Source organism: Myodes glareolus, chromosome 6 (genome assembly GCF_982192425.1).
Source record: "Myodes glareolus chromosome 6, mMyoGla1.1, whole genome shotgun sequence".
Taxonomy (NCBI): Eukaryota; Metazoa; Chordata; class Mammalia; order Rodentia; family Cricetidae; genus Myodes; species Myodes glareolus.
In genome coordinates, this window is record NC_142031.1 from 101,071,942 (window position 1) to 101,088,839 (window position 16,898).

Genomic DNA, 16,898 nt, shown 5'->3' on the forward strand with positions numbered 1-16,898 from the left:
GATCAGAGGAGGATTTGTGGCGGTCTGCTGTCTTTGTCAACCACACGGGCCCCAGAGACCCAGTTCCCCACTAGGCTTGGTGGCATGTCTCTCTACCTACTGAGCCATAGTTCTGGCTTCCTTGCTTGGTGTGGGAGAATTGTCTGTATTCTGTCAATCATGTTTTAAATAAATGCTGATTGGCAGGCAGGAGGTGTAAGCGGGAAAACCAGACAGGAAGTGGAAATGATGCAAAGAGAGCAGGAGAATTCTGGGGAGGAGGAAGTTGATTCTTCCCACTCCTGCCCAGATCACCGAAGCAGCAGGATGTGAGCTGCCCAACTGTAAAAGGTACTGAGCCACATGGCTAACATAGATTAGAAAAATGGGTTAATCAAGATGTGAGAGTTAGCCAGTAAGAAGCCTGACCTAACAAGCCAATCAGCATTATAACTTAGAGATTTCAGTGTGATTTTACTCTGGGACTAAACAGCTGGGGTGCCGGGTAGGACAGAAACACAAACAAGCAGGCCCGGCCTCTTATGTTACACTTACTGTTTTTTTATATAAATCTTTGTACATGTTCTTTATTTTGCTTTTTTCACAGACCAATAAACCTCATGGATTTTTTTCATATAGTCATATAAAGAACTTTCTTGATCTTTATTTGTTTTGTAGTTGAGTAGTGTCTCATTATGAATGTGCTTATGAATTATTAAATACATTCCTTAAGTTATAATATAGGGGCTGGAGAAATGGCTCAGTGGTTAAGAGCACTGGCTGCTCTTCCAAAGGACCAGGGTTCAATTCCCAGCAATTACATGGCAGCTCACAACTGTCTATACCTCCAGTTTCAGGGGATCTGATACCCTCACACAGACATACATACAAGCAGCACAAATGTACATGAAATAAATCATTTTTTAAAAAGCTATAATATACATATAGTCTCAACTTCATTAAGCAGAGCACCCAGGAGTATATGCCTTAATCTCACCACTTCCACGGCAGCGGTAGGAGAGTTAAAAGTTCAAGGTCATCCTTGGCTACACAGAGTTTGAGACCAGCCTAGGCTACATAAAACCCTGTCTCAAAAAAAGAAGAATAAAAGAAAAGAAAGTCAGCTGTATTCGGATTAAGGTCTATCTATATACTAACTGATGCTGTCAAACTGTCCCCAGTGAAGGCGGCAGCCATTGCACTCCCACCAGGTTTTAGTTTGCCAGCACACAGAGCTTCAGTTATATATTGGCAGACCTCAAGCTCTACTGCCAGTCCGACAGGCAGAAAGGAACTGTGCAGTCCCCATGTGCCTTCTCCCAAGGCATCCAGCCGTGTGTTTAAAGTCGCCTGTCCTAGTCCAGGTGTGCTGGTGTGCAAAGGAGTGGGGTGGGAGAGTGTGAGGACAACCTGAGCGACAGTGAGGCTGCCCACACTTGCTCTGAACTGTTGGTCTTTTTTTTTCTTATTGGCTTGTGTGAGCTCTTTATATAATAAGGAAACTAGTCCTTAACTGTGATATCAATTGAAAATACTCTTTCTCAGATGTTGCGTGCGCTTTAAGGTCTTTCTCCTCCTCCTGTGTACTGAGATCACAGACCTGCGCTATCATGCACTGTGTACATGCACAGCATGTAATGCTGTGGACCAAACCCAGGCTTTCACGCGTGCTAGGCAAGTACCTTCCAAATAAGCTACATTCCCCAGCCCTCGGACACTCTCTTTCTGAAGGCTGTCAGGAAACTCACCCTGGTGCTAACAACACTAAAAACACTTTTAAATTAAAATCTTGTAACTTTTAATGTGACTCTCCAGAGTAGCTACTCTTTGCATCTCATAATGAAATTATTTGCAATGTAATATCTATGGTGTCACACTGAGCCCTGCTTCATAGAAGAGTGTGATGGATCAAATATGCAGAGTGTGATATATTCAGATTTCAGTGGTTGAAGACTGGTTTTGAAAAAAGCCCAGGGAAAGTGCCCTTAGGCCTCAGTATAGAGCAACATCCCATCCCTCCCCCAGGCATTCTGCCCTTTGCAAATAAAAAATAATAATAACTAAGCCAATGCTTTTAGCCATTCCTGGCACAGAACATCCCCAGTGCCAGTGCTCACACCACCGCATGCCCCGGATAGCTACAGGATGGTAGAGGGATGTGCCGCGTTAGAACACAGGGCACACGGCACAGACAGGGGCAGAGGGAAAAAATAGGCAGGCCCCACGGGGCAGCAAAACCTCTGGAGAAACAAAACACTCTCCCAGCTGCACCCTGCCCCACCTTGGCAGAGGATAAACGATGGGCCCGGTACCGAAGGAAGAAGTTCACCATCTTGTACAGGTCATCCTCACTTTCAATTCCCAGGGCCTGGGGAGAAAACAAGATGGCCGCTCAGATGCCTCCCCAAATACGCCATGAACTCGGGGTACTCAAAGACCCTCAACTCCTCTGAACTAAGAGTAAGAGGCTCCGCTCAGCATCCATGAGGCCTAAATAGGTGTAGGGTGAGAGCCAGAAAGATGCAGTCAACTGGAACCATCAAAAGACTGGGACAAAGCCCAGAGTTGGGGGGTCCACACATCATGACACCTGGGGGGGTACTCAACACATCATGACACAAGGGGAGGTGGGTGGGGTGCTCCACACAGATCACAACACCAAAGTCAATCTGAAGTTGAAGGAAGGCAGTAATACTGAGCCCGAAAGGGCCCGGGAGACTCTGGTATACTCTCAAGGCTGAGGTAATGTTGAGAAAATAGGTTCCGGCCCCCACCCCATGTCGTCTCTGCCCAGTGGGACTCACAGAGAAAATGGCGTCCAACCTCAGCAGATAGCATTCACTCTTCTCCAGGGGGAGGAGCAGGCTCAACAGTTTGCTCTCTATGAGGAAACCCTGGGGAGAAAAAGAGAATAGTGTCCCCAGTCAGAGCCGGGTTCCAGGAACAAGGCATAGGGTCTTCAGTCATCCACAGCATGACCCTACAGGGACAATGCCACAGAGCAGAACCTCTAACAGTGAGCCTTTGGGCAGTGGGGTCCTCAGTGGACCTCCTCAGTGGAGGTCACCTGGGCTTGCCTAAGCCAGTCTCAGGATGCGAGGACAAAGCCAGTTCGCATCCTGGGTTTAGGCTGCTCTCCACCTCACCCACAAGTCACTGGGCAAACACCTGAGTCTCCACCGTACTTTAAACAAGACCAGCCTCAGTCCCCGCCTCACCCATTTTCCTTCAAATTCCTACAGAACTCAGAAGCAAGCCCTGAAGAGGAGAACAGGGTATGGAGGAGGAGAGAGCCACATCGGGACACACTGTGTGTGGCACAGATGGGGTGGGGTAAGGAGAAGTCAGCTGTCACACTGAGTTAGGATGCCATGCTATCCAGCTGTGTGACAGAGGGGACCTTCAGGAGGAGTGGCTGCCCCGAGACCACTGAGGCTGAGCTACCGCCTCAGCTAAGAAACACCCACGCCATGTTGCAACCACCTAGTTCCCGCTGAGCCAGCTCCAGCATGTCCTCACTGCCAGCACTGCAAATATTTGAGACCTGATACAGCTGGGGCAGGCACAGGAGCGGCAGACCTGGCAGACGGATTAGTGGAAGGGACAACCTTATTGTCAACCAGCATGGCCCGCTGTGGGAGCAGCCATTGCCGGCTAGGCCTCTCAAGTTCACTCCCTAGGCTTCTCTCTGGGCAGGCCTGCCACGCCTGGCTCCAAGCCGCAGGGGCCCGGGGGGCCTTACCGACTCGTCACACAGGAGCATCAAGATTCTTTTGGTAGTTTTTGCTGAAACTTGCTCGGGCAGGTCCAGGTAAGACTCGTCCTCTGACATGGCCTCTTCTGTCCCATCTTCTTCTACAAGTAAGTGGGTCAGAGAAAGGAAGGTGGGGAGAGGATGATTTCTTGGCTTGTGAACTTTGAGAAGCTTCCGGGTGGCTTTCCCTGAGCAAATGGCCTGCTTACTACCCTCGGTAGTAAGTAGGCTTCGGTAGTAATCACATGTGAATGCTGAGACTAAAGAGTTAGGACAGCCCCAGCCAGCCAAGGACGATGTGTTTCCCCAAACCTCACCTATCTGGAGGCTTCATGCTCAGAGTCCAACCATGAACCAAGAAGGGAGAGGAGAGCATGAACCTATTTATTTGCGTTTTGGAGACAAGTTACATGATTTCCAACCCACAGAGATTAGAAGCAGCCTACTAAAAGGACAAACGTTCCCTTAAGACGAGAAAAAGAAGGCTGCAGAGATGGTGCGGAGGCTAAACCCCTTCCTGCTCCTGTACAGGACCTGAGTTCAGTTCCCAGCACCCACATTGCCAGTCTACAACCACCTGGAACTCCAGCTCTAGGAGATCCAACACCACCTTCTGGCCTCCTAAGGCACACACATGTAGCATAATGTGTGTGCACATAATTATTAATTATGCACACATAAATTAAGCACACACATAATTTTTTGCAATTAAAGAGGGAAAACACAAAGAAAAACACACCAAAAAAAGGAGAAACTACAATTTTAAAAAGAATTTAAATGTTTTACCCTATCTTTACCCTGTTAATTCTTACTCAGAACATGGGAAATAAAATCATGGTATAATGGCTGGTAAGATGGTTCCCTGAACAAAAGGTACTTGCCACCGAGCCCGATAACCTAAACTTGATCCCTGGGATCCACGTGGTGGACAGAGAGAACCAATTCCTGCAAGTTGTTCTCTGAACCACACATGTGCTGTGGCTCAGACACACACACAAATAATTTTTGGTTTTTGTTTTTTAAGATAGGGTATAACAGCCCTGGCTGTCCTGGAACTCACTCTGTAGACCAGGCTGGTCTCAAACTCATAAAGATCCGCCTGCCTCTACCTCCTGAATGCTGGGATTAAAGGTGTGCATCACCATGACCCGGCCATGAATTAATATATTTTAAAAATCGTGTATCACCCAAGACTTACTGGTTGTTCAAAAGGCAAGACAATACTTATGATCTAGCACATGTCATACATAATCCTAGAACTTGGAAGGGAGAGGCAGGAACATCAGGAGTTGAAGGCTGGCCTTGGCTACGTAGAGTTTGAAGCCAGCCTGGGCCACATGAGACTCTCTCATAAAGAAAAAAAGAAAAATGCATGACTCAGAGTCTCAGATAGTATATGATGTTAAGAAAACAGAAATGACAACATCTCTGTGTCATGATTTCCAACAAGATAAGAAAGACTTTGCCCATTACCCCAGCAAATGTACTCATAGAGATCTGTACCAACGATTTCCAACAAAGAAAACTAAAAGACAAATGAATGGAACTGTTCTTTAGGCAACACAAGTAACCCCCAAAGCAACCAGGCCAGGGATGACCAGAGGACCGTTTGAGGGAATTTGGGCACAGACTCAACATGGTACCATGTGGAGAGGAGTTTTTACTACAACCAGATAATCTCCAGCGGTATCATAAGTAAAGTGAGGGCTGTAGATATAACACAATGACTTCAGAGTATGTCTGATATGTGTGAGGTACTGGGTAGCACAAACAACTAGATGAAAGGAAGCATGTTTTTATTTATTCCATGTGGGGGCACATGTGTGGAGGTCAGAGGTCAACTTGTAGGAGGAGTCACTTCTGTCCTATCGTGTGGGCTCTGGAGTTTAAGCTCAAGATATCAAGCTTGGCGGCAATCTCCTTACCCACCGAACCCTCTCACTAGCCCACTACTGAGCATCTCTCCTGCCTTTGCCGTGTAAGATGGGTAGGCTAGTCTATGTTCCCAGAGGGCCGCTCCGTCTCCGTGACTGTTTCAGTCACCTGTCTGCAGCAGCAGTTCTTCTAGTATCTGTGCGGCTGACTTCCGCTGCTGCAGGGAAATTGGCCCCACATTCTTCAGGAACCAGAAGTCAGGAATCTTCCAGGGCAGCCCCAGGTGCTGAACATTGATGACGCAGTCCACGTCAAAAGCTCTCTGTGCTAGCGCCTTCGCCTCTTCTTCGTTCATCAGCCAAATGTCCCGAAACTTTTCAGCGTCGATAATGGTGAAGTGTCTGTAAAGCAAAGTCACAGCCAACCATCCTCAAGGCCTGGCCCCAGGCTCCCTTCCCCCAACTGTCAATAGGATAAGAACACAAGGAAGAATTTCAAGTCCCCAACACCAGGACCCTGCATGGGATAAAAATGCAGTTGTCCCAGTGAGAAATCAAAACGGACAAGTGACCCATGAGTCAAGGGGCAGAGGAACGTGTAGCATGAGTGAGTCTTCCGGAAGAGCTGGGGACCTCAAATCCAGTGAAATCGCTGCTGCTGCACCCTGCCAGCTCTCCCTCCTGCCACCGCCCCCATTCCAGACCAGACCCCCGGGACACCTCATGGCTCTCTGTAGCTCCTTGAACTGTCCCACGAGCCGTTTGTAGTCGGAGGTCAGGGACTGGTTCTCCTCTTGAAACTGTTTTATCTGCTTGGCGTATTTTGATCTCAGGTTGTTAAGGACATCGTGCAAGCTGATGGAGAGAAGGAACTCCAAATGGGGCAGCAAAGCAGGTAGGACAGAGGTGGCCCCTACGACCACCTGACCTTTTCTGCCTCTTCACAGGACAGCACAGAAGCGTGCGCGCTCACGCGCGCGCGCACACACACACACACACACACACACACACACACTGCCAAGCAAGCTGCTCTACCCACTGGCTCACTGACCGGTTGAGCTTCCTCTTCTGCTGGGATTTGATCACAGTGCTCTCTTCGTCTCTCTTCTTCAGCACCTGGAAGTTGTACTCTAACTTTTCTTGGTTTAGCTGGTAAGTTGCTTTCATCTGTTGAAGCTGTTGCTCGAGAATCTGGTGTCGATTTTAAAAGTAAATACGCACATACATACATGCATACCTAGCCGGCCCTAGTGTAACTTACTGTCCCCGAGGACCTTAATGGCTTGTTCAAGCCACGCTCTAGAGGGAGCTCAGGGGCGTGTGCCTCAACCTAAACTAGAAATTCTGTCATCAACATTGATGACGGCTCAGCCGTTAAGAGCACTTGTTGTCATTACTGAGGATGAGAGTTACTGAGGCCTGGAGTTTGGTTTCCGACATGTATGTTGGGGAGAGAATCCGGTGCACTCTTCTGGCCTCTGCAGACCCCTGCATACACATGTGCATACATACAGAGACATACAAACACAGAAATAAAAAACAAAATAAATATAGAGAAAAGAGGAAAGCGCCAATAGAGGGAAAATAAAAGACAAATAGATAAAATACAGACCAGTCATCCCACAGCTAAACCTGCACACACAAAGAAGAAAGGGTGCATCAGGAATTTCCCAGTCAGCCAGCCCTGGTGCATTGCTCCAGACCCTTTAATGGTATGAATAGCTACCTTTTAAAACTCCATAAAATAATATTACTACCAAAGCTCACAATTTCCTCAGTTTTTTTCCCCCAGAGGAGTAATATCAGGGGAAAGCAACCTAGGTTCATGTAAAAGGACATATATCATTGTGTTTTCAAGGGAGAAAGGATACAGCCCTTCATGGTAGGTAGCTCCATGGTAGTAACATGGGCCAGACTATTCACCTTATACAGTGATCAGGGAGCAGAAAAAGGGGACAGGCCACCGATAGGTCAGTTTCTATCTACTGTGTGACTAATATATGTCAGTCATTTTTCTAGATGCTTCTGGGAAACCACATTGAACAGTCATAGTCCCCAACTAAATCTAAGACAGTAAGCACACACACATGTTAAGAAATTCAAGCCAGGTGGTGGTGCATGCCCTTAATGCCAGCACTTGAGAGGTATAGGCAGGCATATTACTGTGAGTTCGAGGCCAGCCTGGTCTATAAAGCCAGTTCCAGAACAGCCAGAGCTGTTACACAGAGAAACCCTGTCTCAAAAATAAAAAAGAAGTAGTAGTTCCAAGTACACAGAGGGTGCTATGGGCCACGGAGAAAATCACTTTTCTTCTTAAGTCAGAAGCCCTTGGCCTCGAGGGAACAAGAATCAGCCCTGAGGAAACGGCACCCTCACATCTGCTAAGACCTGGACTTAGGGAGGTGACACTGAGAACCCCAGGCTCTGGGGAGAGGAAATGGCACACAAGACACAGAAGCAAGAAGAGAGCTATCGGGAGAGACCGCGAGCACTTCAGGATGCAGGGCACAGGGCCACGATGACTAGAGATGAAGCGGGCTGTGCAGCTGAGCCTGGCCAAGCTGAAGATTTAAAATATCATCCAGAGACAAGGTGGTGCCACTCAGGTTACTAAGCAGGGGCGTCCAGACCCTGCAGAAAGGTTACTCCGTCAACTTGTAGAAACATGATTGGAGAGGCTGGACACAATGGTGCATCCCTGTAATCAGAGGCATCCAGAGACCAAGGCAGAGGGACTATGAGTTCCAGCCCAGCCTGGTCTACATATTGAAATCGTCCATCAATTTATTCATTAATTTGTTTGCAAGTATGTGGTATATATGTGTGCTCACATGTGTGTGCGGGACTACACGCATGTGGGTGTCTTGTGTGGAGGACAGAGGTTGACATCATCTTTTTTCCTCATTTACTGCCACCTTATTTGTTTAGGACTGAACTTGGAGCTCACTGACTCTGGTGTTTTGAGACAGGGTTTCTCTGTGTAACAGCTCTGGCTGCCCAGGAACTCACTTTTATAGACCAGGCTGGCCTTGAACTCACAGAGATCCACCTGTCTGAGATTAAAGGCATGAACTGTGCCCAAAGGATCGACCTCTGTCAACCCTGTGACACTGGAGTTACAGGGACATGCTACCAGGTAGCTTTTTATGTGGACATTGGGGACCTGAACTCAGTGTAGCTATCACTTTCCTGACTGAGCCACCTCCCCAGCCCAGCTGACTATTTTAAGATTAATGAGGAAAGCCGAAGAGGTGGCAAATACAGAGGGCAGCAGGTTCTTCCTCTTTAGAGAAGGGGGTGATTTAACACGCGGTCTCCGTCCTATCTCTCTCCACTAGTCTGCAGATTCCTTTCAAGAAATTTGGAGAAACCGATTCTGTCTCCACTGATGGAGAGATCAAGTCGGCTCCACCTTGCCCAATCAGCACTGGGCACCTTGCTGGCCAGCTCGGAGAAGATGCTAGAGTGACAGACAGACAGCTGCCAGGAGCTACCTATCTTCCTCCAGACCACAGCTAGCATCTCATGGTAGAGCCAGAAGAACCTATGGAAGATGCTTAGAGCAAAACAGCAGCCTTGACTCTGCTTCCTAGGGATGGTCCGGGTGCTTCCAGAGGACAAGTCTTCCTTCTTCGATGGAAACTACCCATGCTGCTCCAAACATAGCCCCTTCTGGGCGTAAGCCAGGATCTGGATCAGAACCCGGCCATGTGTGCTCAGGGGCTGGCCAGGGACTGGTGGGGTGGCTCATTACAGAAGTCAGGGACAAAAGTTTCGTGTTGGATGTGGTAACATGAAAGGGCATGAACACACAGAGAAGGTCACGAGAGGCACTGAGAATTAGAGACAGCAGTGGCTCTTCCAGTCCTCTCTGAGATGCAGAGTGCTTGGGTGTCCACAGAACCCGCACACCTCCTGCGGGACAGCGCTCCCAAGTCTCTCCCGCCACACGGCGTTTTTATATTCATACTATAATGAGCATGCGAGCTTTAAGTGCAAACAAACTCTATCACATGAACTCGATACAAATGTTACTCTTTTTTTCTTTTAATTTATCTTACGTGCATTGGTGTTTTGCCTGCATGGATGTCTGTGTGAGGGTGTCAGATCTTGGAGTTACAGACAGTTATGAACTGCCATGTGTGTGCTGGGAATTGAACCCAGGTCCTTTGGAAGAACAGCCAGTGCTCTTAATCACTGAGCCATCTCTCTAGCCTGAAAATGTCATTCTTAAAATAAGATTATATCAGAAAAATGTATTTTCATAATACATTTTATTTATTTATTTATTTAGGTTTTTCGAGACAGCGTTTCTCTGTTGCTTTGGCACCTGTCCTGGAACCTGCTCTGTAGACCAGGCTGGCCTTGAACTCACAGAGATCTCTGCCTCCCGAGTGCTAGGATTAAGGCGTGTGCCACCACTGTCCGGCTCATTTAAAAATATTTTTGCCTTTTTTTTTTTTAACAATGGTACTGGGGATCAAACTCGGGGCCTTGTATGTACTAGGTGACCACTCTAATACTAAGTCATACTTTAAAATATATTTAGGGGAGATAGTGGCAAGAGAGAAATAACTTCTAAAAATTATTTCTGACCTGCAAATCCTCTGACCTCTATGTCTATACCATGGGCTACACACACACCACACAACAAGCACACACACACACACACACACACACACACACACACACGAACATCTCCAGTACCATCTTTTTGTTTTGTTGCTTTTTGAGACAGGGTTTCTCTGTGTAGCTTTGGTGCCTGTCCTGGAACTAGCTCTTGTAGACCAAGCTAGCCACGAACTCACACAGAGATCCGCCTGCCTCTGCCTCCCGAGTGCTGGGATTAAAGGTGTGTGCCACCACCGCCTGGCTTCATCTTTTTTTTAACGTGCATGTGTGAGTGCCTACATGTATGTATGTATACCACATGCAGGTGAAGGCCAGAACCTGAGTCGCCAGGTGAGTGCTGGGAACCAAACCCAAACCTCTGCAAAAGCAGTAAGTGCTTTTAACCACTGAGCCATCTCTCCGGCCCTTGGTACCACACTGCTAGTCCTGGGAACCACTTCCAGAGTCTCACACCACTGAATACCACAAAGAGCGGAAGGGCTTGAGTCCGTTTCCCCTTTGCAATTTGGACAAATTTGACTGCGCTGATTTTATAATCAAAATCCCAAAGCAACCAGACCCAGGCAACCCAACCACAGCAACCGTCATCTGATTGCTTTGATTTGCAACTCTGCTTGCACACATGTTTGTCTATTTCTTGGCCATTTTTACTTCCTCTGTCACAATCATTTGCTCCTGGTTTTGCTTGAGAGCAATTCCAGGAACCAAAGCCTTGGGCACTGCCACTGTGCTGAGTGCCTGGCACCAACCGCAAGCCCTTTGGGCTCCACCAGATCCCAGATCTCAGATGCAAGGCAGCACACACAGGGGTACCAAAGGCAATGGCACACGGGGGTTGTTGGCAGTGTAGCCAAGGATCCCACACGGTTCACAGAAGCCTGGGCCTCCCACAGCCACCTCTGCAGGGCACAGCGACATAAGTTACACAGTAGGTATCAGTTCTCCCTCTTTATGCTTAACATAATTTCCACACCAATGCCCCACTGTCAATTTTCTCAAGTTTTAGTCTCAGCATAGCCATCCTTGATTGCTATATAGTAAGCACAGTTTATTGTTGCTTGTTTGGTGGGATTTTGAGGAAAGTCTCATATAGCCTAGGTTGGCCTCCAACTCTCTATGTTGCTAAAGATGACCTGCTGATCCTTCTGCCTCCACCTCGTAAATTCTGGGATTACAGGCATGCACCATCACACCCCTGGCTCCATCTCCAGCCCTGCACTAACTGCCACTGGGCCTGGCACATACTCAGTGTTTTGTGATTAACATCCTGGTATTAAAAACAGCAGCTCTAAACCGGGTGGTGGTGACACTCTCCTTTAATCCCAGCACTGGGGAGGCAGAGGCAGGTGGATCTCTGTGAGTTCAAGGTCAGCCTGTCTTACAAGTAAGTTTCAGGACAGGCTCCAACACTACCCACAGAAACCCTGTCTCGAAAAATCAAAACAAACAAACAAACAAAAATCCCAGCAGCTCTTACTGAGAACTGAGTTTACAGTCTTAAATGAGCATAGGCCTACAACTGAGGCAGGTGTGTCACGATTTCAAAGCGACCCTGGCCACAGGGTGGCTTCATGGCCAGCCTTGGTAACTTGAGACTGTCTCAAAATAAAAAGTAAAAGGGCACGAGACCTATAGCTCAGTGAGAGCATGTGCTTAGTGTGAATGACACCCTACATTAGCCCCCAGCACACAGATGATAGATGTATATAGATCAGTAGACAGACAGACAGATGATAGACAGACAGACAGAGCATGAGCAGCCTCAAATAAAAGCATTTCTTTCCTTCATTAACAGTTAAACTAAGGGGCTGGAGAGAGCGGCTCCCTAGGTAGGGGCACTGTCTGCTCTTGCAGAGGACCTGTGTATCCTGTTCCTAACCCTCACACAGTGGCTCACAACACTTAGAAGGAAGTAGGAAGATCAGGAGTTCAAGGCCATCCTTGGCAACACAGAGTTTAAGACTAGCCTAGGCTACATTAGATCTTATCCCTCTAAGGAAGAAGAGGAAGGAGGACGAAGGAGGAGGACAAAGAAGGATGACCAGAAGAAGGAGGAAGAAGAGGAAGAGGAGAGAGAAGAGGTAGATACTATACAGTAAGTGCCTGCCTCTGAGACACCATGGGGAGTAGCTGAGAGACTCCTTTTGTCACCTCCTGGCCACCTGATTCCAAGGCACAGAGCCTCCTCCCACCTGAACGTCCCGCTCGAGCTTGATCTTGATCGTGTTGTACTCTTCGCAGTCCCAGGCCCGCTGCTTGTTGAGCTGCTTCTCATAGTCCTCCACCTTCTTCATGCGGGTGATGAGGTACTCCAGCTAAGGGTGGGCAGACGTGCAGATCAGGGAACCTCCCTCCCAACTCAACCCTCAGGAGAGCCCGACAAGCAGGGTACAGTGCAGGACCTGGGAGTCTCACGGACACGGATGTCTGCTGGCATTCTGTTGGGGATGGTGGACCCCCAGACCCTGAATTTCCTGTGACCCCCTTGCCTGCCGGAGTAAACAACTTGTTATGCCTGCAGCTGGTCTGAGCATGAGACCCTCAGGAGTTCCTGATGGCAGGGGAGTGGTCTCAAGTGGTTTGCAGCTGAAGAAGAGCTAGGATGTGTCCATTGGTCAGGGAAGGCACTATATAAGCTGCCCTGAACACAATAAAGTGGGCATTCTTGGGGAATTAAAGGATGACCTGTGGTTTTGTGTGTGTGTGTGTGTGTGTGTGTGTGTGTGTGTGTGTGTGTGTGCGCGCGCGTATTTCAATCTCCAGGCCCTTGCTGGAGGCTGGCGAACCATCTTGTGGTGCAGGTGCCCGCACTATGGGCGTACTACCGTAGCACCCATAGCAGCACGGATGGTACAGCATTCAAAGGCTCAAGCTCCAAGACTGGGTTCTCAGAATGCTGGCTGGGTTCTTACTGTAGAAACTACAGACATGGCAAGCGGCTACACAGCAGCTGGAGTGATGGCTCAGCTGTTCCGACAGAGTAATGTTCCTGCATAGGACCCAAGTCTGGTTCCCAGAACCCACATGACTCCACGTCACTGCAGCTCCAGCTCCAGGAGATCTAACAACCTCTTCTGGCTCTGTGGGCGCCTACAAGTTAAACATACCCTATAACCTAGCCTTTACAGTGCAAAATAATAACAATAATTCATCTTGTTCATGTCACTTCTCCGCTCTTTGTACCTATGAAATACAGTGACACATTATTCCTACACTACTTTTAAGTGTGTCTTAAAATTGGGTTGTACACACCTGCAACCCCAACAATCAAGAAGCAAAAGCATGTTCACAGGTTCAAGGTCAACCTGTTCTACATAGGGAGTTCTACATGCTCACAGGTTCAAGGTCAGCCTGTTCTACATAGAATTTCTACATGTTCAAAAGTTCAAGCTCAGTCTGTTCTACATATCAAGTACTACTCAAGCCAGTACTACATAGTGAGATTATCTCAAAAATTAATAACAATAGCCAGGCCGTGGTGGTGCATGCCTTTAATCCCAGCACTCAGGAGGCAGAGGCAGATGAATCCCTGTGAGTTCGAGGCCAGCCTGGTCTACAAGAGCTAGTTCCAGGACAGCTAGGACAGGGAAACCCAGTCTCAACAAAACAACAAAAAAATTAATAATAATTAAGTAAAGTAAATTAAAAGTTTCCTGAGCTTGGGAGGTAGCTCAGTTGAAAGAGTGCTTGCTCAGTAAGTACACAGGAAGCCCTGGGTTGGGCCCTAGTACTTCATAGAGCAGACATAACATTGCATACCTGTTAAGATCTGCTGGCCTGGTCTGTCACCTGGGTACCTTGTCCCTTTAAGAGACAAGCCCCGCCCTCTCCCAACCCCTCTCTCTGTTCTTCTTCCCTCTTTTCCCCTTTCCCCTCCATAACCCACTAAATAAATACCCACTTTCTCTGCATGCCTATCCATCTCTGTTTCTCACCCGTGACTCCTCCTGGGTCCAGCTGACTTGCCAAGGTCTCTCTTCCGCCACGCAGCTCCCTGCCTGGGACCCACTACCCATTGTGGCCCATTGCCCACAGCCACTTGGGTAACCATAGTATCTTATCTAAACCATAACAATACCTATGATCCCAGCACTCAGCGGATGGAGGCAGAGATTAAAGTCACTCCTGATCATATATAGAAAGTTTGTGGCCATCCTGACCTATATAAGACCCTCTCTCTCCAAAAAAAAAGAAAGAAAAAGAAAGAAAAGAAAAGCACTTTCTTGGGTCACAGATACTAGGACTGGAGTGGATACCCAAGAAGATAATGATGAGATGGTGGAAAGCCATTGGACACACTCAGCTCTGAAGCCACACTGACTAATGATGAAGCCCAGAAAAAAGCATGGGCCACACAAGTCCTACCCAAGGTACTTGAGACTCAGGGTTCAGCCATATCCAATACCACCCATGGGTCCACAGGTCACCCTGGACACTCCCACCCACTCACCCACCCCTTTACCTCCTTGGCATTGTGAGCCTGCAGCGCTCGTTCCCATTTCTTCTTATTACTGGACAGTAGCTCTTGACGTTCCAACTCAAAGGCTTTCTACAATAAAGAGAGGAAAAATGTCCTGATGTCTGCTTCCATTGCAGGGGGAATGGGGCCCAGTCATATAGATGAAGTCACACACAAACATGAAGTTGCCAAATTTCATGTGGCCAAATGGCTGCTGAAAGGATTGAATGGAAGTTAGCATTGGCATACTTCTCACAAATGCTGAGAGGAAGCTTGCCCAGAGTCCCACGGCTTAGCCTATCGGAGGCCTGGTGCTGGAGGCAAAAGAAGTGCTTGGGGGGCAACCACAGGGCAAAGCTTGGCAGGCACCTCGGCCTTGATAGCATTGCCACAACGGCAAAGACAACATGCAGACTGTGAATGCCTGCCACCGTGAAAATGCAGAGGGTGACGATCGGGAGCGCCCTGGCTCTCTTGTCTCTCTCCTGATTTTGGAAGACCTAAAACACAATCTCAGTCTTGAACGTGTCTTTCAAGACAATAATCTCTGATTCCTGCTAGTCCCTTCCTGTCCCCACCCCCTCACATCACCGCCACACACCAGCACCCAGCTCCACTGACTGTGGTTCTGGAGCACTGACGTCCCTCACTCTCTGTGGTTCATCTCTACTGTCAGCCTGAACAGAGGCTCCGGGGAGACAGCTTCGAGCACACCTCTTGGGCAGTCTGAGACTAAGAAAAGAAGCACCCTGAATATGGGTGGCACAGGAGATTGGGACCCTACATAAAAGAAGGGGGGGTCTGGGTGGGATAAGGGGAGGTGAGGGCATTCTTTAGTGCAGGCATATGCTGCTCTGCTGCCCCTTCACATGAACACAACTGCTCGGCCACATCTTCTCCATCACGATGGACAGAACCAACTGAACCCATCAGCAAAAGCCAGACCTTTCCCCTTAAGTCATCCGGTTCTGGGATTTGTCACCGACACAGAAAGTTGACTGCACATACTCTGCCCTGTCTGCTCTTCCACAGTACTCATTAGCACCAGCCAATCACATGCCTAGGAGTGTACGTGTGTCCTTCTGGCTGCCTCCCGGGAGACGACAGGCTCCAACGGGGGCTCTGCTTTGCTCACGGCTGTCCCACCTGCCCCTGGAACCGCGCCTGCCATACACTAAGCGCCTGACTATCACTTACTGAATAAAGGAATGAATGAGCAAGCAAACCCTAAAATCGGAAAGAAATCAGAGGTCGGAGCCATTGCCCCCCCAGACTGTCAGGACAGGTGCAGCTGTCCTCCCAGTGTCCCCACAAACCTCAAACCTCACCTCGATGTGATTGAGCTCCTGACGGAAGTTCTTCATCGCGTTCTTCACTTGCTCCTCCATCCTCTCCAGAAGCAGGCTGATGTCGTCCGACTGTTTCTTCAAGTCCTTCACATACTGGTCGTCCTTTATTTTTAACTCCTTGAGTGGGGCATAGGCAGAAGTCGGTCAGAAACGGAGGCAGGAACAAGAGCTTCCAAGCACACTCACCCAGCGCCTCCATCCAAACCTGCAAACACGTGGAATTAAGGCGAGCGTGACAGCGTGGCCTAGAGACAGGAGGATGGTGAGCGTGAATCGACCCTGGTTACTAAGTGAGTTTGAGGCCACTCTGGGTTTCATAGTGGGCTCATGGCTGGTCTGGCCTAAATAGCAAGACTTGGTTAAAAAAAATATCCAAGTGTGGTGGTTTGTTGTGGAATTATTTTAAATAGGCAAAGATGAGTTACATTTGTCTAACTGCAGAATATTAGTTTAACTATGTAAAGCTGTGTTATTCTTGTTTATCTGCATTTGTTTAATGATGTAAGGATGTGTGTTTGACTATGGAATGATGTATCTGGTTCACCTTGCCTACCTAAGGCACCCGACTAGTCTAATAAAGAACTGAACAGGCAATAGCGAGGCAGGAGAAAGGATAGGCAGAGCTGCCAGACAGAGAGAATAAATAGGAGGAGAAATCTAGGTGGGGCGGGGGAGGGAGAAAAGGTGAGAGAGGAAAGGGAAGGAGAGAGAAGGAAGAACAAGAGAAGGAAGAGAAGAATACAAGGAACACGCCCAGGGCAGAAGCCAGGCAGCCACCAGCCAGCAGACAGGAGAAGCAGTGCAAGTAAGATATACAGAAAGAAAGTAAAAAGTCCAGAGGCAAAAGGTAG

At 48.3% G+C, this 16,898-nt stretch overlaps 1 protein-coding gene across 1 annotated transcript in view; it reads right to left on the minus strand.

Annotated features, from left to right (window-relative positions):
- Positions 1-16,898, minus strand: part of Drc1 (dynein regulatory complex subunit 1) — a 34,589-nt gene that overhangs the window by 3,744 nt on the left and 13,947 nt on the right. Inside the window, exons 5-13 of the mRNA XM_087907424.1 lie at positions 16,027-16,164; positions 14,702-14,788; positions 12,432-12,554; positions 6,659-6,798; positions 6,328-6,462; positions 5,777-6,009; positions 3,722-3,834; positions 2,784-2,873; positions 2,261-2,347 (exon numbers count right to left, since the gene is read on the minus strand). Coding sequence (XP_087763550.1) covers positions 2,261-2,347; positions 2,784-2,873; positions 3,722-3,834; positions 5,777-6,009; positions 6,328-6,462; positions 6,659-6,798; positions 12,432-12,554; positions 14,702-14,788; positions 16,027-16,164 — 1,146 coding nt within the window. The remainder of the gene's footprint in view (positions 1-2,260; positions 2,348-2,783; positions 2,874-3,721; positions 3,835-5,776; positions 6,010-6,327; positions 6,463-6,658; positions 6,799-12,431; positions 12,555-14,701; positions 14,789-16,026; positions 16,165-16,898) is intronic.